General features: G+C 45.2%; 1 protein-coding gene across 12 annotated transcripts in view; it reads left to right on the top strand.

Annotated features, from left to right (window-relative positions):
• Positions 1 to 1,506: 1,506 nt before the first annotated feature.
• add1 (adducin 1 (alpha)) overlaps positions 1,507 to 24,647 on the top strand; it is a 32,448-nt gene continuing 9,307 nt past the window's right edge. For 5 of the 12 annotated variants that reach the window (XM_027004212.2, XM_027004213.2, XM_027004215.2 and 2 more), the window contains exons 1-11: positions 1,560 to 1,641; positions 15,622 to 15,830; positions 17,344 to 17,506; positions 17,593 to 17,744; positions 17,895 to 17,975; positions 19,085 to 19,234; positions 19,673 to 19,816; positions 20,164 to 20,262; positions 20,767 to 20,940; positions 21,115 to 21,465; positions 24,494 to 24,589. In XM_027004212.2, the coding sequence (XP_026860013.2) occupies positions 15,636 to 15,830; positions 17,344 to 17,506; positions 17,593 to 17,744; positions 17,895 to 17,975; positions 19,085 to 19,234; positions 19,673 to 19,816; positions 20,164 to 20,262; positions 20,767 to 20,940; positions 21,115 to 21,465; positions 24,494 to 24,589 (1,605 nt within the window). In that variant the 5' untranslated portion in view covers positions 1,560 to 1,641; positions 15,622 to 15,635. Of the gene's footprint in view, positions 1,642 to 9,113; positions 9,402 to 15,621; positions 15,831 to 17,343; positions 17,507 to 17,592; positions 17,745 to 17,894; positions 17,976 to 19,084; positions 19,235 to 19,672; positions 19,817 to 20,163; positions 20,263 to 20,766; positions 20,941 to 21,114; positions 21,466 to 24,493; positions 24,590 to 24,647 lie in introns of those variants that run through there. The other 7 variants (XM_027004214.2, XM_027004223.2, XM_027004224.2 and 4 more) reach the window with 5 other exon arrangements.

Here is a 24,647-nt window from a genome sequence, read left to right on the forward strand (position 1 = left end):
TCTCTGGAGGGTCTCAGCCTGAATGATTTCCCTGTTTGTTTACATGTGTGTTCGTTTTACCTGTTACATAAAACACTACCGCAGTCCTCTGCACCTTTGGCTTAAGCTCAATTGAGAAGAAAAAAGCATTACCTTCTTTTTTTTTCTTTTTTCTTTTTTTTTTTTTTTACCAAACACAGCAAAGGTGCTAGTTTGTTAACTCATCACTTATCTACATAACTCGACAGATATAATTCACTGACTGGCTGGATAACCTATGCCAACGGCCAACGCTGACCCGTAGAAATACCCTTCATTTCCCTTCAGACTGTCTAGGATGTTGATTTAGGTTATCTGGCCATTAACTGATGAAAATTAGTGAGACATTTGAGGGCGCATGCCATCTATGTGCATTGTCCGTGTTAGTGAATCTTCCGCTGCTGTGGTGTGAAAGACCCAGCTCTCATAAAGTCGCAGCAATTCTTAAATGGTTCTTAAGTCTGTTTGCCGTGGAGTAACTTAAACTCTTTGTTATAGGACCGAACTGCAGCATCCGTCCTATAACTGAGCTGAGAAAGAAGAATCAAGAAGAATCACATCAGTGTCAGATCCCGTTATAAAACCACTGGTAAAATATTTGAAATAAGCGCTTCGCAGTAAACCATATAGTACAGTGGAACTTCCTGGAATGAATAATGGGGGAATTGCTAGTGATGATATAGAGATTAAGTTCAGTCTAAATTCCTTTCTCGCTTGTCTTTACACCTCTGTTTGCCTAGTTGGCTTGTTTTGTACTACGAGCGAACCTGTTTTGTAACCGAATTCCCGTGCTGTAGTTTGCTGCCGCCATCTACTGGCACAGTGGCGCGATGTTTGGTGTGAATGAAGGACTTCACCCTAACCTTTGTACATACATACATACGTACATACATCTGTGTGGGTGTAGTTTATTAGGAGGTCTAAGCGGCACTCGTGAAGCTTGCACATAGCACACGATATTTTCTGTTTCCATGATCCCACAATGTTTTCTCTAATTGTGTCTGTTTCTAAGAGACAGGTCAAGGCGGCAGCGTCGTCCAGAATAAGTGGGAGCTTTCCATACCAAACTATGGCCGCTAGATGGCGCGCCCGAGGTCCGCTTGATGTCCAGACTCATGGCACGACCTCTTCACGGAGCCACTTCAGTAATACACGCAAACAAACCATCACGCATATCCAAATACGGGATTCATCTGAATGGGCCTAACGCGACATTATGGTTTTTACTACTGTGTCTATACAGCTAGATATCTGTGTAAATTCATCTTTAGTCGAGTCCGTGGATATTATTGTAAATTATAAATGAGATAATAAGCAAATCATCATTGAACGTAAAAATATACCTACATAACTGATTTTGGCAGACTTTGGGTAGACAGCTTATGCCTGCGCTAGGCCCGGTTATGCGCCAACCAACCAGAGCCATTGTTATTGAGGTGTGGTGGGACGCCTCTTTAAAGCTCGCCCAATGAGGGCGCGTTTTCTATCAGTGCGCTGGAAGAGCCGCACCCCAGCGCGAGAGCAGAGAAGTACAGCCCGAGCCCAAACACTGGAGTAGGGAACAAAAAGCCCCTGTAGCCTCCGAGTCGCTGTCCTTCCCCACAGCATCACACCTGGGTCCAAGTAAGTCCGTCGGAAGCTGAGCTTTCACTTGCATGTTTGTGTTTACATGTTTGTATTTATTCTGTCGCTGTAACAAATGCGCGCTACACAACGCGCCAGCGTAACGTGAGCACGGGCTCCTGAAAAGGGGCGTGCTGCGATAGTTTTAGTTTTAAATCCGTTAAGAGATTTGTTGTTGTTGTTGTTTCCTCTGCGTTGTAAACATCTCTTGCATTGTTTGCTGCGTGCGAGCGAGCGACTGAGCGAGCGCGCGCGCTTGTGTGTTACTTGTAACACAACGTTCGAAGACCGTCGCGCGTTCTAAAGGTGGTGAGCGCGCTGCGCGCAGGCACGAGCTAAACGAGCCGCCCGGGCGCTCTCAGCTTTTGTGGATACGCCACCCTTGATTACATGCTGCATGTACTTAACCTGAACGGAAGCAGCAGTTTTAACGTTTGTTTGGGGGGGGGGGATCGTCTTCTGTGATGGTTTTTAACCGGCACTCAACTAGTTGCTTTCCAAGCGCTCGAGGACCGATGCATCGGTTGTTGGAGCAGGTTGTGATTTAAAAACCTGTTGAGTGGCAGGAGCAATACGATCACGTCTGTACAGTCACCTTAGTACAGCAGCATGGATGGCAGTTCATTAGTAGCCTAGGCTTGTCTGGGTTTTGTGATGGATATTATTTCCTGTGGTTCTGCGTGACGAGTTTAGAAGGAACGCACTGGTTGTGTGAAGCTGCTGTCCGTTAGGAGTTGTACTGTACGGTTTAGAGTTTGGGCGAATGCTGGAACTGCTAAAACCGTTTATCTTAGTGCTGAAAACGGCCGGATTAACGAGGCAGGCCAGCACGCTATGGGAGGGTGGCTCTGGATTAGCGAGGCAGGCCAGCACGCTATGGGAGGGTGGCTCTGGATTAGCGAGGCAGGCCAGCTCGCTATGGGAGGGAGCCTCTGGATTAGCGAGGCAAGGCAGGAATGAGGCTGGCCAGGGCTTGGGCGTCTTGGGTGTCATGTTCCTCTCTTTTCTGTCGTTCTCGCGTACTGCCTCTTGTTCTAGAAAAGGTCTCGAGGTCAACTGATATCAAACTGATGGAAGTATTTAAGTGTTTTGTGTTTTTGTTTTTGTTTTTTTTTGTTTTGTTTTTTTTTGTTTTATCCACATTGAATCCCTATTCTACTTTTTCTTTTCCTTTTAACCCAAACGTAGTTTAAGATTCATTAAGTTTTTAAGCATCTCTATCTCTCACTCGCGTCCACACCGACGCAGTTGGTCTCTCTGGAGAGATTAAAACGTGGTATTTGTTTCAAGATGTCATTTTCTCATCCTCGCCCTGTTTTTCCTCCCTCTTCTCCTCCACGCGTGAGGCCTCTTATTAATCAGTCATGCGTTCAGTCGACCAGGATGGCGTCTGTAATGTGGTGCTCGCTTTATGATCTGAACCTTGAATGGCTGCGGGTCACGTCGTCTCGGTGGTCACGTTTACATTTACGGCATTTAGCAGACGCTCTTATCCAGAGCGACTTACAAAATTGCTTTGTCATTTACTCATAGAACACATCCTAGTACAGTACAGTAAGTTAGAATTAAACATACCAATGAACTAAAAGAATGAACTAGAATACAGGGATGAATGCTGATACCTACAGTCACAGTTAAACTCGTCCCTTCGTCCCTGTGCAGGGAGTACTACCACCGTCCACACGCTAGGAAAAGGTTCAGTAAAACCAGGGGAAACCGTGAATGCTCATTAAAAGGTGAAATGTATCTGGTGTGAACTCGCGCACACCTGTGGGTTAGTAATAGTCACACACGCACATGATGATGTTTTCAAAAAATATGTCCTGACAGTTTATAGCAGCAGTGGGGTAGAACCTGCTCAGTGTTCAGCAGATGCCTCCTAAATGCCTGCTGTTAAACCTCACCAGCACTAGTATGCAGGTGTTCACAAAGAGAGGCGCGTGTGTGTGTGTGTGTGTGTGTGTGTGTGTGTGTGTGTGTGTGTGTGTGTGTGTGTGTGTGTGTGTGTGTGTGTGTGTGTGTGTGTGTGTGTGTGAGTGAGAGGGAGAGCGTGCGCATGTATGTGTGTGAGTATGTGTGGGTGGGGGGCTACAGTGAACTTGGCGGATGTTCTCTGTATTGCTTTACCAGACTGTCCTTGCTTGGACATTCCTGTAGTTCTTAACACAGCAAATTCCCTCCGTGCAGAATTAACTCTTAGTGTTCACGCATACCCAGCTGGATGTAGATCAAACCTGCCGATGTTTAATTTAATATCGTGTGCTGCTTCTGTGTAGTCATTGCTGTAGTAGTGTGGATCAGCGTGGAATTTGGATCCGCATGCAGCCGCTTCCTCCAGCCGGAGCGAGCTCGGTGCAGCACTCTGGCTGATGACAGTGATCTGTCGTATGTGTGCTATTCTGAAGAGCCCGGCCAAGGAGTGCTGCATTTAGCTTCCACGTGTGGGCGTGTGCCGGTCTGCCGGGTGCCAGCCTAACCTCGGCCTTCTGTCCTTATCCACGGAGCCTCTGCGCTTTCCCGGAGAAGCTCAGAAATCGACTCAATTTTTGGAGCTTGGTTTGCTAACAGGCTCATTTGCTGGGGGGGAAAACCTGCGTTTTATTAGTTTGGCTTTTGCTGTGTTTTAGTATGTTAGCTGTATGCTACTGGATGTAAACAGGCCCTCATGAATCAGGGAGTTTGTGGGTAAAACACTGACCTAGCACGTTCTGATCTAGAGCTAATCTTGAAATCTGTATTCTTTTAATTTTATAATGCAAACAGTATTGTATTTCTGGTGAAAGTTTGGTCTGCATTAGTTTTGTCTTGTTCCTCTCAACATTAGGCACGTATTCTATTGCCTGAGAAACAATCTTGGCTTGGTTCGCCGTTTTGAAAGTGACCCCAGGAGAGTTCCTGTCAGCATGACATTCGGGGGAGTTTTTGCTTTGAAAAGGGTCACCACATGTTTCAAACATGACCACACCCAGACATGTTTCTGGGTCCAGCACATGTGTGTCCTCCCTGGCCACACCCCTGGCCACATCTGTTTTGTGACATGCTTGAGATAGCTCAGATCCACACTTCCCTGTTCTTATCTGTGTCGAGATGCAGCTCTTTGGCTCACTGATGCATCTACACTGGATGTTTTGCTGACTTCATGACTGCCGTACAAACTCTGACAACCTGATCTTAATTCAGATGTAGAACTGTTCTGAGTTCTAAAACAGTAATGTAGATTATAGCCTATGTGTCTTTAGTTCGGTGATCTATAGTATAACTGATCTATTATTTATTCATATATATGGATCAGTGGTTTTGTCACTTATTTTTTGTTTTGTTTTGAGATTCACCCTTCCAATTTTTGTGGATTAATGACCACAAAAATGAAACAAAAGAGAAGCATAACTTGAATCTCATTAAAAAAGAAACGCAAAAGAGAACCAAATGTTATTTTTATTTGTGCAGCTTAAACAGGATGCAGTCTGTTTGCCATTCACTTAAATGTAGTGTATTGCATATTTTGATTTTGTAGCTTTCCGATGCATCAGTCTGTTCTATGTAAAGTGACTTTCTGGAATCGCATAAATTGTAGAGAGCAGAGCAGAAGTTGCTGCAGACCAGCCTTTCGTCAGCCTCCCAACAGTCAGATGCATCAGTGTGCTCAGACGAGCTAGAAATGGCCGTGTGAACCTGAATTCTCAGAGCCGGTAAACATTATGGAATAGAATATCTTTATCCCTGTGTAAGAATATATAATTAAATTAGTTTTTTCTGCAATTCAGTGTTTGACACTTGTACGCAGTAGTGTATATATTTTTAAAAATCAATTGAAAAGAATAAATAAACGTAAGGATATGCAATATAACAATAATAGAAGAAGCAAAAAGCACACATCTGCATGTGCAGGTAAATGTGAGGAGTGTTGTGCATGCACACATGCACATATGCAGACTGGGGCACGATGCTGCAGTTACTCCAGTAGTTTCGGTAATGGGCTGGGCTGCAGGACTTGTTTTGTTTACCTTTGTTTTTACTTGCCGTTACTTGCTTGCATTGTAATCTTTGGTTCACCTCACGGAATGAAGCTTGTATGTAGATTTGTTATAATTTAGTATGAAATGAAGAGTAAATTAGCATGTCCTGGAGTTTTAACCCGCAGGTCGGTAGAACAATCCTGCTGTAAGCCAGCTCCCATCCTGGAGATCCACTCCCCTCCAAAGGGGCCTTCGGTATCCTCTGACAGTTGGAGCCATGTTTGACCCAATGTCTTCTAGGCGAGAGATTTCCAGGAGGGCATTGCTGAAGGCTAACTGGCAAAGTCTGCTTGGTAAACAGGTCTGTCATGCCCTCGCATGTGTAACCATGCATGCACTCACTATCTCTTGTGTGTGCTCTGTCGCTGTCTCGCGTGAGCACACACACACACACACACACACACACACACACACACACACACAACGGAGGGGCAAGAGGTGAAAGTGTGTGCCGGTTTGCCCCTCAGTAGAGCAGCGTAGTGACACCCCGAAGCAGAGATGATGGCGGGGACCTGTTACCTTTCACTCGGTTCACATCCACCATCTACTCTGCTGTTGGGCTCACCAGCCCCCTGGCAACACTCCCAACTTAAGACAGCCGGTAAATAAAGCCTCGGTGGTTAAGATGGGTGTCCGAGGTAGCTGGCACCAGAAAACTAATCAGGTCAGAGACCCCTACATCTCCAGCCCTGGTGTGTGTGTGTGTGTGTGTGTGTGTGTGTGTGTGTGTGTGTGTGTGTGTGTGTGTGTGTGTGTGTGTGTGTGTGTGTGTGTGTGTGTGTGTGTGTGTGTGTGTGTGTGTGTGTGTGTGTGTGTGTGTGTGTGTGTGTGTGTGTGTGTGTGTGTATTTTATCTCATAAAAATATTGCATGTTACAATATTGAAATAGATTGTGTCTCATTTTTCATGTTTTGTTTTAACAAGATACCCAGAGGCTGAGAAGCTAATGAGTCAAATGATTCTTTTTAATTTTTATTTTGCAGCATTGTCCTGTAGGCTGAAATGAAAACTGCTCCGTTTGTCTTTTGTGATGTGGCCGTTCACATCAGTCTAACTCTCATTTTTGCGCTCATTGTAGAGTTTTAATGACCATACAGGATTCGGTGGTGCTCTGGGTGTGTTGATCAATGTGTTTAACTTCCTTCTGTCCATGCAGTCCTGTTGTGTGGCTGCTAAATCAGATCAGAAAAGAGCTCAGTGTATGTGTATATATACACACACACACACACACACACACACACAGAGACCCCCCCCCCCCATACACGTATATAGGGAGCTGACAGCTTTGATAGACTCTTGGCTGAACAGATCCACTGAACAGATTTTGGCCCCGGCAAACTCTCACTTGTCCAGGGTACGTTGTCCTGGGGCCATTGGTGGGAGCCGTTCTACATCACAGACTTGTTCTAGAAAAGAGTGTTTAACTGGCAGGAGTGCTTCACTGCTGAGAAGAAGACAGTTGCAGGCACTGTTGAAGAGAACAGAAGAGAGGCTCCTGTGTATTAGTGCGCTAAGCCTGTGTGCACACAGCGCATGACCATGTTAGAGAGAGAGAGAGAGGAAGAGAGAGAGAGAGAGAGGAAGAGAGAGAGAGAGAGAGAGAGAGAGAGAGGAAGAGAGAGAGAGAGAGGAAGAGAGAGAGAGAGAGAGAGAGAGAGAGAGGAAGAGAGAGAGAGAGAGGAAGAGAGAGAGAGAGAGGAAGAGAGAGAGAGAGAGGAAGAGAGAGAGAGAGAGAGAGAGAGAGAGAGAGAGAGAGAGAGAGAGAGAGGAAGAGAGAGAGAGAGAGGAAGAGAGAGAGAGAGAGAGAGGAAGAGAGACTTACTTCCTGCAAGGTGTGTCCCACAGTAAGGTAAAGCTACCAAAATATCAGGCACTGGCTGCAGTGAGCGCATGTAGAATGTGCATCCACAGGCTCTGCCCACTCTGCCATTCTTGTTAGGGGTCAGGGAGGCCGTGTCCCAGTGTTACTATAGGCTGTTGCATAATCCTCAGAGCTGTCAACATGTTTCCATGGATACGTGTTGGTTTTTTGTTTTGGTTTTTTTTTTTTTCCACCCCCATGTTAGCCACTTGCGTAGTTTTGATTTTCTGACGAGCTGTATTTTTGCATAATATTATCGTTAATAGTATTGCGAGTGGGATCTTTTAGTTTTATATATATATATATATATATATATATTACACATGCACAATCTTCTCAAACTTGACTAACTATAATCACTGCCTATTGATATGTCGGAGTAGTCCAGGGTTTTTGTTAATGATGTCTCATAATGGTCCCTGTATTATATTTGCAGTGTAAGGGAAGTACAGTCATGTAGTCTGTGTAGGCATGCAGTGGCAGGCTGGGCTTAATGTGTGTCCGCCGAATCGGACATTTAACATGCCTTAGTAGGACAGCTTGATCCTGCCTTCCTGAAAGCATTTAAAAGGTAGAAATAGCATCACTTAGAGCCAGAGGAAGAGAGAGTGGGATGGAGGGAGGGAGGGAGTGAGTGGAAAGCAGGTAGAGAGATGTAGGCGGATGTGGGAAACCGCAGCGACTGTTCCTTTTGGTGCTTTAACATTTATCAACATGCTTCCTGATATTTAGTTATGACTGTCCATGTGCCTAAACCTCCGGCCAGCTGCTAATCTTACCTTAACATCAGACCCAAAGCCTAGCACCTCACCTACATTTCCCTGCGGCGTTCGGTGTCTGCACCATGTTGCTGGTTCTCCTTCAGTCCACCCCCGGGGCGCAGGGGAGCAGACCGTGAAGGGGACGACGTGCTGGCAGGACATCAGGGGGGACGCGGGTGTTCCCTCTTTGCTTGGTCACCTTGTTTAAAAGGACACGTAAGAGTGGAACCTTTTTATTTATCGGGCTCTAAAACGGCAGCGTGGAAATGCATTCACCTCTGCAGTTACCAAGCTGGCATTTGTGGACAGGAGTGTGATCTCCTCTCAGGCGTCAGTTGTGGGGGTATGCGTTGTTTAGCGTAGACTTGTGTGTGTGTTTTAGCAGCGGGCTTCAGTGAGGATCCTCTGTTTTCTAATATAAAAAAAAAAACCCAATGAACCTGATTTAATTTTGCAAGGATGCATCCATTGCAGACAAATCATGTGGCTTAGTTGATGTGAAAGTCATGTTTTGAAAAGAGAATACACTTGTCAGGAAGTCATTATATTTAGAGAGAGAGAGAGAGAGAGAGAGAGAGAGAGAGAGACTCTATTTGGAATAGATTAGTGAAGGATTAAATGATTTATTTAGATTTTACAACTAACGTGTTTAGTTTGAGGTATGCAGAGACATGCCAAGAGTTTGTTTCAACTGCGTTGCCTTTTCACCCCAGTTATTTATGAGCGGAGCTGTCTGAACGCTGGGCTACGCCCCGCCCGTCAGCTCTGGAGGACTTGTGGAGATGGAGACGGACCAGTTGGCCCCAGGTCCTAAACGGGACCGGTTCCTTCCTGGGAAAGTGAGGGGCGTTGTTGCTCTCTGAGCTCCGTAGCTACGTTTCAGACTGCTCGTGGTGCCTCATACTTCAACACTGGAATCATTCCCTCCACTTTAACCCTTTTGCCTGCATGGTTTTCCATGGCTGTGATTTCACTGCACACTGACTGTGCTGGTCAGACTGTTGTAGTGTGACGCAACAACGGTTTTGTCAGCGTACTTTGTTGTGCCAAATCCTAGTAATCATTTGTAGTAGAAATTGCCAAGCTTCTGGGGGCCTCTTGCTGGATATCCTGGATATTCAGGTGAGCATTCAAGTCCGTCAAACTGAGTTAAAGAACAAATGCCCTCAGAGATGTAGTGTTTCCAGCTAGTGCTGGATGGTTTTTTTTTTTACAATTCCTTTTGGTTAATTTAAATGATTTGTTGTTCTAATGCAATTTTCTAATGTGATAATTGAGATTGTTCATGTTTACGTACGCATTTCAGATGTTTTGCTGTATTAAAAAAAAAAAAAAAAAAAAACAGTTTTCAAGCAATGCGAATGAAAGTCGGTCTTGTTAACTTGGTAAATGCCGGTGAGCTTACAGGGCGCTGCATTCTAATGGAGGTGTTCCTTGATTCTACAAATCAAGTCCATTGAGAGAATTTTTAAATAAACCATTTTTGATCTATGAGGTTGCTCTAAATGGTGTAGTTTGTTCCTCATCCACATCCCCCGCCCTCCATTAAAAATCTAATAAAGAAACGGTTTGAATTAAAATCTAATTCCTTTTAAAGTTGCATTATGTAAAACTTTTAACAAATTGAAATGTTAATCAAGAATCGCCCATAAATTTTAAAAAAATGTAAAAAAAAAAAAAAAAAAAAAAACGCAAGATTTTTTTAAATTTATTTATTTATTTATTTATTATTGCAATATTGCCCAGCTCTAATCTCTGCCAGGCTGAGCTGTGAGACGGACCATAAAAAGCTGATTAACACCGCGGAGTCTAATGAGGTCCCTCTGTGTGTGGGTGATGGGAGCTGGAGACATATCCAGGAACACAGGCATGGGACTGGCGTCCCCGGCACTGTCGGCCGAGACCTCCACAAAGCCCTTCGCTTGGGGAATCTGAACACTAGAAATCCCAGAGGTCAGTTGAAGGGTGTGTCTCGCCCAGAGAAACTAAGACTGGTGATGGAAAATGGCACAGCTGGAATGGTAGTTGGCACTGTGCCGTTTTACTGCTGTGCACGTGAGATTACATAAATGAGATTACAGACACGTCACTCTGGAAAGGAAAACGTTGTGCTTTGGCTGATGTGCCAGAGAGGTCAGGGCACAGGTTTATCGCCCGGTATGGCTCCCACCCTTTGTCAGTGTTGTATACGTGTATTTTGGTAGCTGAACTGGCATTTTGGGGTGAAGTAGACCTTTTAAAGTGCTTCAGCAATTTGAAGCCGATGGGGAGATGTGGACAGGAGTCTCGCCTGGCGAACAGTTGGAGCTATACTAGAATGAGCAGAGAGAAGGAATCTGAGACATGGAGAGGAAGATGGAAAGAGATAAATTGAGAGAAGGAGAGTGAGTGTGGGAGGACAAAATGACAGTAGTGCTTCTGGGCCATGTCTGCTCTGCCTAAAGTACGGTGTAACCAACACACACACGCACATACACGCACCACTCATCTTTGGCTCTTAAAAGTTAAACCTTTCACCCTTAATTGAGCTGTTGGGTCTCATCCCCATTTAAAAGCCTGTAAAGCCATGGAGCTGACCAAACCTGGTATTAGTAGGCCTGAGCCCTGCAGAGGTAGATGGTCTATCTGTAGTGTTCCCTGTTTGGGATTGTTGTCATAGACTCCTTCCTGCTTCTTCAGGAAGTGACGCACGTTGGATGGTTCTACCCTACCCTTTCTTTGCACCGTCATTATCTATTCAAATCTAACAGATTTTTCCTGAAATGCGATGTTTTTGTGTGCTTATGAATGACCTGTTATGAAGCCAACATCTCACAGAGAGGCCCTTCTATCTGCCAGACCCTTCTCAGGCTTGGTCGCCTAGGAAACCATCGCTGTTTGCTGCGGACACCGACTCCCAGGAAGAGCTCTGGTTGAAGTAGCTGCGGTTTCCAAGGAGATGGGCACTGCTGCCTAGTGCTCGTCCCACGCATCTCCAGTGAGAGTTTGTGAAGGGGGAGTGGGCGGAGACGTGTCAGAAATGGCCAGATACTGCAGAACTCCCCAAGAACACCTGACTGTTTTGTTTAACGTTGCCAGAGCTGAGCATGCAACAGTAGAACCTTTCAGTAAACGTTTCGCAATAAAGAACAACTGGTTTGGCCTTAAATGTGTGGACTGTTTTAATTAAGGGGAAGTTGGCAGCGCTGTGCAGGCATTGCTTTTCTGCAGCGTACAGGAGCATGCATTGCTTTTCTGCAGCGTACAGGAGCATGCATTGCTTTTCTGCAGCGTACAGGAGCATGCATTGCTTTTCTGCAGCGTACAGGAGCAGGCATTGCTTTTCTGCAGCGTACAGGAGCATGCATTGCTTTTCTGCATTAGAATTGTATCCATAGTCAGAATCAGAATTGGAAAATTCTTCTTTCCCCCCTCCCCCTCCGAGTTGACCAAGATGTTACTTAAATGGAAGCTCATTTTGCAGAAGCTCATTTGAGCTTGCATGGCTGCAGATGCACAGTTCTGGTCTCACCTGTAGTAACATGAGGAACAAAACCCCTTATGGCACCTTTAAAGACACTTAAAGGTGTATGTTACTCATCGCACAGACTGCTGTAAGGATTTCACAGCACAGATGGCCATGAGGTTTTTCTTTCCTGCGTGAAGCTGCGTTTTGTGTGCATCAATTTAAAGAAATGAATGAATAAATATAGATTAAACCCATTATGTGCAATTTTGATAACTCAGGGTGCAGCTGCAATCCGGTTCACCCAGTTTGTGCGTGTGTGTGAATGAAAGAGCGCAGCTGGTTGCAGGCTGAGCCCATTCCACAGTGCTCCAGTCATTTCCTGCCCTGGGGCTGTTAAAAGCAGAAGGCCCAGCAGAGGAGGGTCGCCGGTCCCACTTCACCACTTTAACTTCAGCCGGTTTGCCCGCGTGAGCCTTAAATGTGGGCTGTGATTGGCAGCAGCTGTAAGCCTGAAGGCCGCGTCCGTCCTCAGAGTGTACAGGAGCCCTGCACCTGCTCGTCGGGTGACTCGGGTGTGCCAGATGGGTGCGTTTGCTGCAGGGGTGTGGCGGTGTTTTTTACTGCTGGTGGAGGAGGCATTAATGCAAGACGAGTCCCAGCCCACACGCTCCCAATGCCATCAGACAGTAAAGCTGAGTCACAGAGCATTCCCACTCCTTCTCTCTCGCTCGCTCTCTCCACACTCAACTCTAAAACGCAGCTCTTCTCTCTCCTTTCTTTTTCTACCCGCCATCCCTCTGTTTCTTGCTCTCTGCTTTGGCTTGTAAAAGTGAAGAAGCACCAGCACACACACACACACACACACACACACACCCTTTCCCAGCATGATGGCTGAACAGGCCAGGCAGTTCCGAGCCACATCTGAGCGTGCTCAGTACTGCCTGGAGACAGCTGGGTCTGAGCGCGCTCCGTAGCGCCTGGGGACAGAGCTGCATCGGAGCGTGTGCCAAGTCAACACTCACTTCATTTTGTAATCCCAGCGTTGCACTTTAATAGATCTACCCCAGTAACGTTTTGACAGAAAGAACAAAAGCGTAATGGTAATAATAATAATAATAATAATAATAATAAATAACATTTTAAGAAAAATTAAGGAAAACGAAAGCACTTTAAAGTGATTATAAATGAGTGCTAGTTCTGAAGGTGCTTTCGCTAGTGTTAGCGTGAGGCTCTGGACTGGTGTTGTACAGTGCGGCCCCGTTACTTCTGGAGGGGGGGGGGCCTTCGAATTACCCCACAGCTCTCTGTTGGAAAGTCAAGCTGCTAGTGGGTGACTGTGGTTGTCATAGTGATGGTAAAGTGCTGATGGTTTGTTGGAATAGAGACAGTGATGTATGCTTTCTGGCTTTACAGCCTCTCTCGCTCTCTTTATATATAACTCCCAAGTGCGTCAGGACTGTTTGGAACATTGTGCATGAATACACTCTAAAGCTCTTAAATTCAAATATGTCCATATTTGTATCATTCAGACTCTCGCGCTTTCTTTTCTTTGGGTTTTCATACATAATGCTGGCCTCTATCTTTATAGATGCAAACCTACATTTGGTGTGTGTAGAGCTCATGCAGACAAAGGAGCAGTTGTTTATCTTATCTCTCTGTGCTGTGGAGACAGAGACCGTGTTCTGAAATCTGCCAGACCAGGAGGAAACCACTTTCAGGAAATGCATGCATCACCTTCCTTTGACCTTGGGAGGAAGTAACATGGGGGGTGATTGCCCTGTGATGTCAGTTCTCCTAAACACAGGTGTTCAGGTGCAATATCAAAAGTGCATCAAATTTTGTTCTAAATGACCTTCTTGTGTTCTGTATGATATATCTAGTTCAGTCTTGTGAGAACAATGGCAAGGATGTGATTTTGTTTCACTTAACTACATCTACAAGAGGTGGCTATCTGATGTTAACAATCCTGATACATTTGGAGACCATGACACGCTCCTCTGCCGTTCCTTCCAAATTCCACCACTGCGTAATCCAGCGCCCTGAAAAAACGGTGTCATATTTACCAAATTCAAATTCAGGCGTGCGTGATGGCCAGTGCACCAACGTTTTGGGACAATCCTAGCAGTGGCAGCTAGGATTCGGTACGCTAACTAGGAGCACAGATGTAGTTTGAGCACGTGTTGGAAAGCGGCGTGCTTGCGTCTCGTCACTGGCCACGGTGGCCGGCTGTCCAGTTTTAGACCAGGCTGTTTGCTTGTTCAGCTCTCTTTACCAGCGAACTGCTAAGTTGCTTCCCATTGGGCGATATTTTGGTGACACTGGGTCACACGCACTGCCCACACGTAGACACGGAGTCTGATCTCTGTAGTGGGTTAACCTATCCACACTCAGGATTCTGCCAGTTGCGTTCTGATTGGTTATCCACACTTCCTTGTATACACAGTTTGTATTTCCGACTGGTCCAAACCAGCCAGGTTCTGCCTTAGCAAACGGTTGCACATAATCAATCAAAGTAAAATGATCCTTTCAGAGTAAGACGTATCCGTGGGACTGAAAAAGGTTTGTGAAGTTTATGGTATCTCATTATTATAAGTGATTTAAAGAGGTTTTCTAAATGCAGTTGGTTCTAAGTAAGAGAGACATCACTGTTTATTTGTGCATGGGCTGTGGGACAAGCCTTCGTTCTGCTGTCCAGAAGGCGCATCTCCTGTATTTGTGCAGCATTTAAATGACCACTAACTCTGCACTTACTGAAAGGTCTTATTGCCTTGTATCATCGTGTTTCTTCTTCTCAGGGATCAGTGCTGTATTGTTGATTTTGGTATTCCGCTTGTGCTCATTCTGTATTTCTAGGCTTCGATTCCTGTATGTAGCAGTTCTTAGTTCACTGGTATCTTGGACTCTAGGATGCATTCTCTGAGTAGATGATGATGGCACGTTTGTAAGACGCTCTGAATCGGTGTCTGCTTTAATGATATATTTCTGCCATGGCCGCCTCTCTGTAAACAGCTATCAGGGTTTCAGAGTCATCTGAGTTTCTAGTCCTGTGTCCCCTTCTGTCAGTTTTGGAAGACCAAGTGAAAATGGATTCGATGCTGACGTTGCATTAGGAGCACTGCACAGTATTGGGAGCTACTGATTTTCTTGTGTGAACTAAAAAGTGGTGAGAAGCACTACACACTGACAGTTACCAGGAAGCTGATTTCCCAAGGGAGTGTTTCTAATGACTCTGTTTTCAAGGTCGCCTCTTTCTATACGTCCTGCCAAAATGGCAGTCTTATGATTGGTCAGTTTGCTTGTCAGTCAAGTTTCCATTTCCTGTAATAGTAGGCGGTTCTTGGCCAGGTTTAGTGGTGAAAGGCACTTTGGGAACTGTATTTTTACTATTTTATTTTATTTATTTATTTTCTTCTGGGTTTTCTTATGCATGCAGCAGATCAGGACATATAAAATGGAACTTCTTTAACATTGAGAAAGGATTGAAAATAATAAAACTGTGAAACCATTTTCTTCCCCTTTATGTTAAGAGCAACATCTTAACAATAATTGTGATTTATCTCTGACATGGCTATGTCAAAGAAAATGAATGATCCATTTTAGAGTTTAATTAATATGTCTTACAGCCACTTCATGTATATAGTTTGAATTTGCTTTAAAATGCATAAATGTGAACTTTTCAGTTATTAATATCTGTATCAGCCACAAAAGGGTGCTAATTATCTGTCATGTTTTTAGTTTTGGGTGATGGTACTACATATCCGCAGTCCTGTAAGTCTTCCTGGGTGATGACCCCTAAAAGCAGGACTTTAAATTGGCCACCCTGTAACTGGCAGGAGCCATGCTGGCACTTTTTCCTGACTTTTTCCTGACTTTTTCCTGACCCTTGTCACGCAGGTGCGGATTGCACGATGAACGGAGATTCAGGCGCAGGGGTGGTGGCGTCCAGCCCACCAGCGAGCATTCCCCACAAGGAGCGCTACTTCGACCGGGTGGATGAGAGCAGCCCCGAGTACCAGAGAGAGAGGAATATGGCCCCTGACCTACGCCAGGACTTCAACATGATGGAGCAAAGAAAGCGAGTGTCCATGATCCTGCAGAGCCCGGTTAGAGCGCGCACACACACAGCGCACCACCACGGAGCGCAGGAAAGGATGGTCACCTGCAATTGCAGTCCCAGAACAGAGTCGGAGTGGATACGTTAGAACCCGGGGCCTCGCCGTGAACAGCTTGTCACTAGCCAGGGATGTCGCATGCAGGTTGGCCAAGGATTTCAGGCAACCCAAAAACTTGCAATTAGGTTTATTTATCATTGGGCTTGTATACAGCTGTCATGTTCGTTAGCGAGGCTGGCTAGCAAACCACGCTGCTCCGTCTTCACTACTAATGGTGTCGGTCTGTCTCGTTTTTGATGTTATTTTAAAGGCTACATGAAAAGTGCAAAAATCCCCTCTTAAGAATCATAGTTTTTACATTGCCTAATGTGACATTTAGTCAGGATATTCCTGAGTGCAGTACTCAGTCTGGGCCCTTTCCACAGACTAGTTTGCTGTTTTTTCGCTTCCACTGTACGTGTTGGTAGCACAGGCGACGTTTTCACTTTTACTCAGTATTGTGAAGTGTGTAAAATGCCTGATTTCAGGGAACAGTGGCTTTTAGTATTACGTTGAAAGACTTGTTTCATCATCATCATAATGAACCCTGATCTTCCCATCAACATGTGATGGGATTTTAGACTCATAAATGGTCTCACTGTTCTGTTAACCATGGCGCTCTCTGCAGGGTCTGGCTGTGCCTTCAGATAACACTAAGCGTCCCCTCAAGCTCGCTCTCTCTGTCTAGTTGCTGTTTGTGTCTCGTGGGCGAGTTCTCTGTGAGTCTGGGAGAGCGTTTAAAAAAGCGGTTATTAGCTGTTGGCAAATGAAGACATTCTTTATCATACGGCGGGTAGTGGGGAGAATGAGGAAGGCAGTAGGCATCCCCCCTCATCCTTTCATAGAGGGAGAGGCTGATGGAGAGAGAACCTCAGGGAGGAGGTAGATGAGGGTGTGAAGACATGCCTGGTGATTTTTCTCTGCCTCTCTGAATTGTCCTAACGCTCTTGATCTTGTTGGAGGATTAGGTTAGCGCTCTGAGATGGGTAAGATTTTATTATTTTAAATGCATTCAATAACTTCGTTACAAAATGAATGTCTAAAAATGAATCAATTTAAATTGGTGAATTTAACTAATTTGGTTTAGCTTGCAACATTTCATTAATGCAGAAAGGGGTTTTATTCTTGCAGTAGTTTGGCGGGCTGTATATTTTTGAAGCGTTCCATCTGAGCGTAAGAGAACTTTGGAAATTAGTTGGATTTATCAGACGTTGCTGGTCCCACTGGAGCCTTCTTCCCTGTTCCATTTCTCCTTTCCATTGTCTGTTGCGCACACACACTTTACTGGGACGCCACTGGTTTGAACAGACATTCAAGGTCCGTTAAGTTTTTCCTCTTTGGTGTGTTGTACGCATGTGTGGCATTCTAATGGTGCTTGGAGTTCGTTCTGCATCAAATCGGATTCTTGATCCGATCCGACGGTGTTGGCAGAGTTGTCAGAGGAAGCATTGATGTGACGTTTCAGGCCTTCTGTGAGGAACTGGAGTCCCTGATCCAAGATCAGATGAAGAAGGGCAAGAACCCCACCAGCCTGCTGGCCCTGCAGCAAATTGCCGACTTCATGACCACCAGCGTCCCCACCATGTACCCTGCTGCCCCGCAGGGGGGTATGGCAGCCCTCAACATGAGTGAGTGTGCATGGAACACACACACACCACACACACACACACTTCAAGCTGTTCTTCTCATGAGCCCAACGTGTGTGTGTGTGTAGGTCTGGGTATGGTGACCCCTGTGAACGACCTCAGAGGCTCAGACTCCATCGCTTATGAGAAAGGCGAGAAGCTCCTCCGCTGTAAGCTTGCTGCCTTCTACCGCCTGGCAGACCTGTTTGGTTGGTCCCAGCTTATCTACAACCACTTAACGGTGAGTGTTTCTCTCACACTCGTGCACACGCTCACGCCATCTGCTGGTGGAGTCTGAGCTCAACTGACTGGACTGTGATCTGAGCGCAGCAGGGCAGAGAAATGAAACCGTTGTTCCACGCTGTGTTTAATGGCCGGTGTGCACCCTCAGGTCCGGCTGAACTCTGAACAGGAGCGTTTCTTGATTGTCCCGTTTGGGCTTCTGTACAGTGAAGTTTCCGCCTCCAGTCTGGTAAGATCCCATCTCCCATTTTAATTTTTTTTCAAATTGCCATATTGGTTTATCGATTTCACTGGTGCTCCTGTTGCACAATTTGAGGAGACCAATAAAAGAGCCATATTGGACTCTTTGGGCCTGAAGTGGGGTAGTTTACATTCAAACATCAGCTTGCCATTCACAACAAATTGCAGATAATAGTTTTTTTTAATATCACGTGTTTTTTGAGCAAAATGGTAGTTTGTGACAAATCTGTGATTTGATTGATTTTTATGTTCAGTGTCAAGATGGGTACAATGGTGGCAATAAAATAATGGGCTGAAAGTTGATCAATAGGCAGAAGTGCCATTTAACCTCTTGGTTGCTGGTTAAGGAAGATTTTAAAACCATCATAGTTTATGAAAGACGATGAACTGGATGCTAAATTATAGTTTTTAGCGCCAAGTCATTGTGGAGAAAGATGTCCTCCCTCTGCTTCCGTGTGTGTGTGTGTGTGTGTGTGTGTGTCCAAAGAGACTCCGAGTCTACAGTGGCCTGCGTTTAGAAGCCATTTCCCTGTGTCCCCTCTGATGTTAGTCATGGTATTGATGATGAGTTTAATTTAGTAATCATTTCAGTCATTTTTCTTCACTCAAAATTTACAGGAATAAATCCAGATTACTGACTCTGGTCCACTGTTCCCAGATCAGGTTGGAGCTGATATGTGGCTTTAAGGGGCGAGGTGGCCCAGTTCAGTTGCCACAGTGGGGTTGATTACGGTCTGGTTTCACTGGTTGGGAGTTTGCTTTCCTGGGCATAACTGTTTAGAAGGTGTGAGTGTTGGCACATTTTATTTTATGGTTTGATTTCTTAAAATTGATTGATTTTTATGAGAAGGAGTTTAAAACATTTTTTTTGGATTCATATTGTACATCGTGAAAATGTCTTCAGGTATAAAGCAGATTTCTTTTGAAATATGGGGATATCCTGTGCTGGTGTTGAAGTGGGAGCGACAGAGAGATGGATGGATGGATGGATGGATGGATGGATGGATGGAGAGAGGAGCAGGGGCATGTGGGAGGCTGGTAAAGGAGGAGGTGTGAGGAGCACCCAGCGCTCATCTGCTCCTACGCGTCTCTCCCCAGGTGAAGATTAACCTCCAGGGGGAGATGATTGACCGTGGTAGCACCAACCTGGGCGTGAACCAGGCCGGTTTCACCCTGCACTCCGCCATCTACGCCGCCCGGCCCGATGTCAAGTGCATTGTGCATATCCACACGCCAGCAGGCGCCGCGGTAACGCACACATCTCCTGCCCCGGAGCTTCCAGCACCATCTTTGACAAACATGTCGATAAACATACGCAGGACAGTTCTCCGTGGTCATTTTGTTCTTTGTTAAGTTTGAGGCTGTTTTAAGGTTTTTATAGCTTTTAAATTCTCTGCTGAATTGCGCCATTAAGAGGGAGTCTGTGTCTTGCGTTTCTGTCTATGGGAGTATCAACCTGAGCTCAGTGTTCACACATCCTGCCTCGTGTTTATTACTGCAAGTGTTTTTTGAATAAGTTGTGGGGGTGGTACTATGCAAATGCACAAAAATACAATTCATTAAATAAACAGGATCAGATACGATCCAGGTTCCTGTCCGGTACCCGGTCAGAACCTGTGACCCGGCTTGAACGACCTGTCTGTTCTGTGGTGTAGCTCACAGCGCCCCCTACATGTGGTCCTCCAGGTGTCTGCGATGAAGTGCGGCCTTCTGCCCCTATCTCCCGAGGCTCTGAGTCTAGGCGAGGTCACCTACCATGACTACCACGGCATTCTGGTGGACGAAGAGGAGAGAGTCCTCATCCAGAAGAACCTAGGACCCAGGAGCAAGGTACCTTCACACTCGCCGTGTAATGGCTGCTTTACAGGAATATTCTAGAGTTATGATGTGATGTTAAATCTGATGATTTTGCTTGCAAACACCTTTACTGAGAGAAGAACAAAAACCCAGCTGACTCTCAAGCGATTATAATGGAAGCCTAACGGGCCTGGTTTGGTTTTGTAACGAGCAGAGCTGGTACTGTGACTGCAGCTGAACAAGCATTGCTTTTGAACAGTCATAAGGAGAAGAATTGTAAGGGTATGGGAATATTATGCCCACACTGTGCCATGTGCAAACAATTGTCATGCTGAAGGGAAATCTAAATAGGCGTGTCTGTGGGCGTGTCCGGCATCCAGGTGCTGATTCTGCGGAACCATGGGCTGGTGTCGGTGGGGGAGACAGTAGAAGAAGCTTTTTACTACATTCACAACCTGGTCACAGCCTGTGAGATTCAGGTAATACCTGCCCTGTAACACCTGCAGCTTGTTTCATTACTCATTTATTACTGACGATTTGTGCACATTAGAGAACTTCACATCACCCACCGCTCACTAACTGAAGTCCGGCATTTGAAATGGCAGTATTTTGAGGCCTGTTTTATAAGCATTAAAATCCTGTTATTGTTAATCTAGCCTAAAGTTACCATGCCCTTTCTATTTTCAATCATTGCTAGTCTCGCTCACTTTTATAAACTACCCCAGCACATCGTGCAGGTGCTGACTAGCGTCTGCTGAAGGGTTTCTGTTAGAACTTGAGTGTCAGTAGGTCCTCGTTAACCGTTACAGTGAATCCCATCAAACCTACTCACTGGTGGTTATCATTACAGATCCTGGTTAATGTTACTTTAATCCCAGTAGATTTCCATAATCGCAGTAAACTACCACAGATTATCATGGTGGTGGATATCTGTTGCCAAATATCCAGTTTTTAATTATTTTTTTCCCTCTGTGGTGTTGCAGGTGCGCACCCTGGCGAGCGCGGGGGGTCCCGATAACCTGGTGATGTTGGACCCGGGAAAGTACAAAGCCCGCCCTCTTCACCCTGAGCCAGCCGGAGATGGCACGAGCCCGCATCCCAAGTGGCAGGTCGGGGAGCAGGAGTTCGAAGCCCTCATGCGGATGCTGGATAATCTGGTGAGACAGGAAGCTCGGTTTTCCATTTGCCCACAAGTTCACTGGGAGAGTTTCCACAATTTTAAAACGCATTCCTTGTGTTCATATTGACTTTTCTTTCAAGATCCCAGATCATTTGTGTGAAGTAGTCATGACATATTGGAGTATAAAATGAAATTCTCCCTCCCTCTGCAGGGCTACAGGACCGGCTACCCGTACCGCTGCCCTGCGTTGCGTGACAAAGCTAAAAAGTACAGCGACGTCGAGATCCCGCCCTCCGCTACTGGCTACTCGTACGCGGAGGACAGCGATTCGGGCGCTCGCTCTCCGCTGAAGCAGAGCTTCCAGCGGCAGCAGAGAGACAAGAGCCGCTGGCTGAGCGCCGGCCGGCCGGACGAGGCCTCTGAGGAGGGCCCAGAAGGCGGTGCCGGCAGCCCCAAGGCGAAGACTAAGGTGTGGACGAACATAACACACGATCACGTCAAACCCTTGCTGCAGTCTCTCTCGTCCGGTGTCTGCGTGCCAAGCTGTATAACCGACTGCTTGGTCTGTGCCTACCTTATTGTTCACAGTTTAGAAACGTACTGCTATCAAATGATGGTCTGGGTCAGCTTGCTAGCACCCCGGCACCTGGCTGGGTGGTCTTTTTTTTTTTTTTTGACTTCGCTTGCTCTGTCTATCGTGTAGTCCTCCTTTTCCCCTCTCTCAAATATTTAGCAAACCAAGCGACTAATCTGTTTCCTGTTGGTAGAACCTTAATGCTTTTTTTGGGTTTCCCCCCCCCGACGCTCTCTCTCTAGCTCTGGCTTTGTGGCTGCTTAAGATGGTTTTACACAGTAATCAAACTCTCTGCCCTCCGTTTGATGTGATACTTTTTATTTTGTCCCTCCAAGTCATTTAAAATATCACCCTGATGAGTAGAGCAAACTTTATTATTATGCCTACAAACCACACTCCTGTGCAGTGCTGTCAGACTTCAGATGCCCTCACTGGTCTGTGGCGTGTCAGGGTGCTGTCTAGCTGCCCAGTGCATGCTGTGTTGCATGACTTACCAGATGCGTTATGGGTAGTCTCCTGGAGGACCGGGGCTTGTAGCATGTGTGTAAAGTGGATGTGGCGGGTTACTGTTGCTGCTTTTACGACTTTCCTTCCTTTTGTGGTTTGTTTGTTTGTTTGTTTGTTTGTTTGTGTTAAAAAGGTGGAGCAGATTATTCCTGGGCCTCAAGTTTAACTGTTTCGGACTATACTCTAATAACAGAGTACCTATAGAAGGCCTTGGTGATGCATTATGCTAATGTTACCTTCCGTTGCAGAAAAAAGCCATTTAAAAGTAAAGACCCATTTTTGAATCTCATATGATACTTGGCTTGCAGTGAAAGATCCTGATAGTCATATTAACACAAAGATGATCTCTTGGTAGTGCTATAACAGTTTTGTCCTAGAAACACTTAGGAAGGTTGTTTCTTGACATCCTACTATTTTATACAACAGTTTATCTCCGTGCATCTCCACAAAGGCCGTGCCCGGGGCTGCGAAGGGACATAGTAATACTGGTCAGTCACGTGCTCAGTTTCCCAGAGCATTCCAGAATTTCCTGGCAAATGTCTACAGGTCTTTTTGAAAGTCAATTGGGAATTTTTCAGAACTACCAGAATTTTTACTACGTGTCTTGTGCAGTCCTGTCCGAGGCAGTGAAAAGGTAGCAGAGCGACGCTTTTGGTGCAGGCTTGAGTTCAGAGTCCCTGCTTGCGGTTTGCTGACTTACCATCATCATCTTGTTAAACTTGCGGTTTGTTGACTTGTGGTCCTCTCCTGAAACCTTTTTACATTGAGTTGCCTTTTTATTCTTGCTTTTAAGTTTTTCAGTTTTCTGATTTTGTATTTCAGAAATAAGAATTGATGAGATAACCCGCATCTGTTCCTGAGCATGAGTGTTTTTAAGGAAAAAAAAAAAACAATCCTAGAAACATTGTGAAGTTGTTAACTCTCCAAACGATTATCTCTAGTTGGGGAAGTGCGAGTGTTGTGTTGTGGGGCTCTATTCGTGATCAGTGAGTATTTCATGTTTACATGTTCATTCCATGTGTCCTTCCCTTCCAGTGCCCATACAGAAACCCTTCCTCATGAATTTTGGTTCTGCGCTGAAAACAATTTTTTTATTTATTTTTTTTCCTCAATAAGCTAAAGTAATGGTCATAGCTACTCATGCTAATTTTACAAGCCTGTTGCTAATGTTTACAGCTTTGTAGAAAGGGCTTCTTTTAAAACTTTATTTAAACATGCTCAAATGCTCAAAGACTAAAGCAACATGCATTTGCTGTTCATTAACCATCGTAACCTGGGAGACATTATTACCAGCCTCGAGTGAGAATAACCAGCGTGAGTTTGAGTTTGAACTCAAGGTCATCTCGTCTCTCTCCTAATACAAGTCATCAAAATGCCCAGTTAATAATATGAGATTTTGATGAGCTAAAGTTCACTTATAAATTAGTTTCATATAATGACCAACCTAACTATTTGTTTTCAGTCTGATGGGTGGTGTGGGTTGGGGGGAGGGGGTGTTGGTGCCCATGGTAGAATAGTTAGTGCCCACAGTCACTGCTTAAAAAACACACGGCGCTTCTGCCTCACACCCCACCCTGCCTCGTCCAGCCCTCCCCGCCCCAACACACCTGCTCTTCCTCATGCCTCCTCATCCTCTTCTGCCTCCAGTCTCTCTCCTGTGTCGTCTTTACTGCTTTTCTGTTCTTTATTTCCTTCAGGATTCACTTTTGCTTTCAACGGTAAATCCAGCAGCACAAACATCAATGATGATGATGACCAAAGGGATGAAGATCTGTTTGCCTAAGACCCTCTGTCATGGGGATGCAGCATCTAGATGCCATTTAACAACACCCCGAGCTTAAAGGCTTGGAGCAGCAGCTTTCTAGCTTTCTGTAACGATGTCCGAATGGGCTTATAAAATATTCAGGGTCATATCTTAGCTTAGATGTGGGCTTAAACGCACAGATCAGTAACGACCATTAGCATTTAGTCTTGGTGTCATCTTGACAGCTTTACAGGAATTCTAGGGCCAAAGCTTGGAGAGCAAAGCAAAGCACAGACCAGCATTGTGACTTATCTAAAACTTAAATTTTTTATCAATTGTTTTTTTTGCAACATTTTTCCAGTGGAAAATTCTGATTAGTCTGGCCATTACTGATTGGTGGCAGGGGGGGGAGACAAATTTTTAAATTGTAGATATTTTATTTTCACCTAGAGGTTTCATAAGGGTCTAATGGAGGAAACATACTTATAGATGATGTATTCCTTGGCTACAGTGTGACGTGTCAGGTGGAGCGCTACAGTAACCATTAAAACCCTAACTTCATCATCATTGGTTCACAGTTCTGTGCAATATTATTACAATTATTTATTGTTATTTGAGTTTAACTTTTTCTAATTTAAAAAGCATGAAATTATTTTGATAAGCTTGTGTATATTTATTAATTTTGGTGTTTTGGTTTCGTTTTGACTTGGGTTTTTTTTTGTTTTTCTTGACTGTCTGTTTGAATCTTCACTCTGGTGATTGCAGTGGACGAAAGAGGAGAGTCTTCGACAGGCTGCAGTGGCCAATCAGTTTGTCCCACTCAACACAAATCCAAAAGAAGTCCAGGAGACACGGAACAAGGTCGGAACGCTTCTTTCCGCAGCCGTCAGCTTGGGCTGTCACGGGATCCTCTCATGGA

This window comes from Electrophorus electricus, chromosome 6, assembly GCF_013358815.1.
Source record: "Electrophorus electricus isolate fEleEle1 chromosome 6, fEleEle1.pri, whole genome shotgun sequence".
Classification (NCBI taxonomy): Eukaryota; Metazoa; Chordata; class Actinopteri; order Gymnotiformes; family Gymnotidae; genus Electrophorus; species Electrophorus electricus.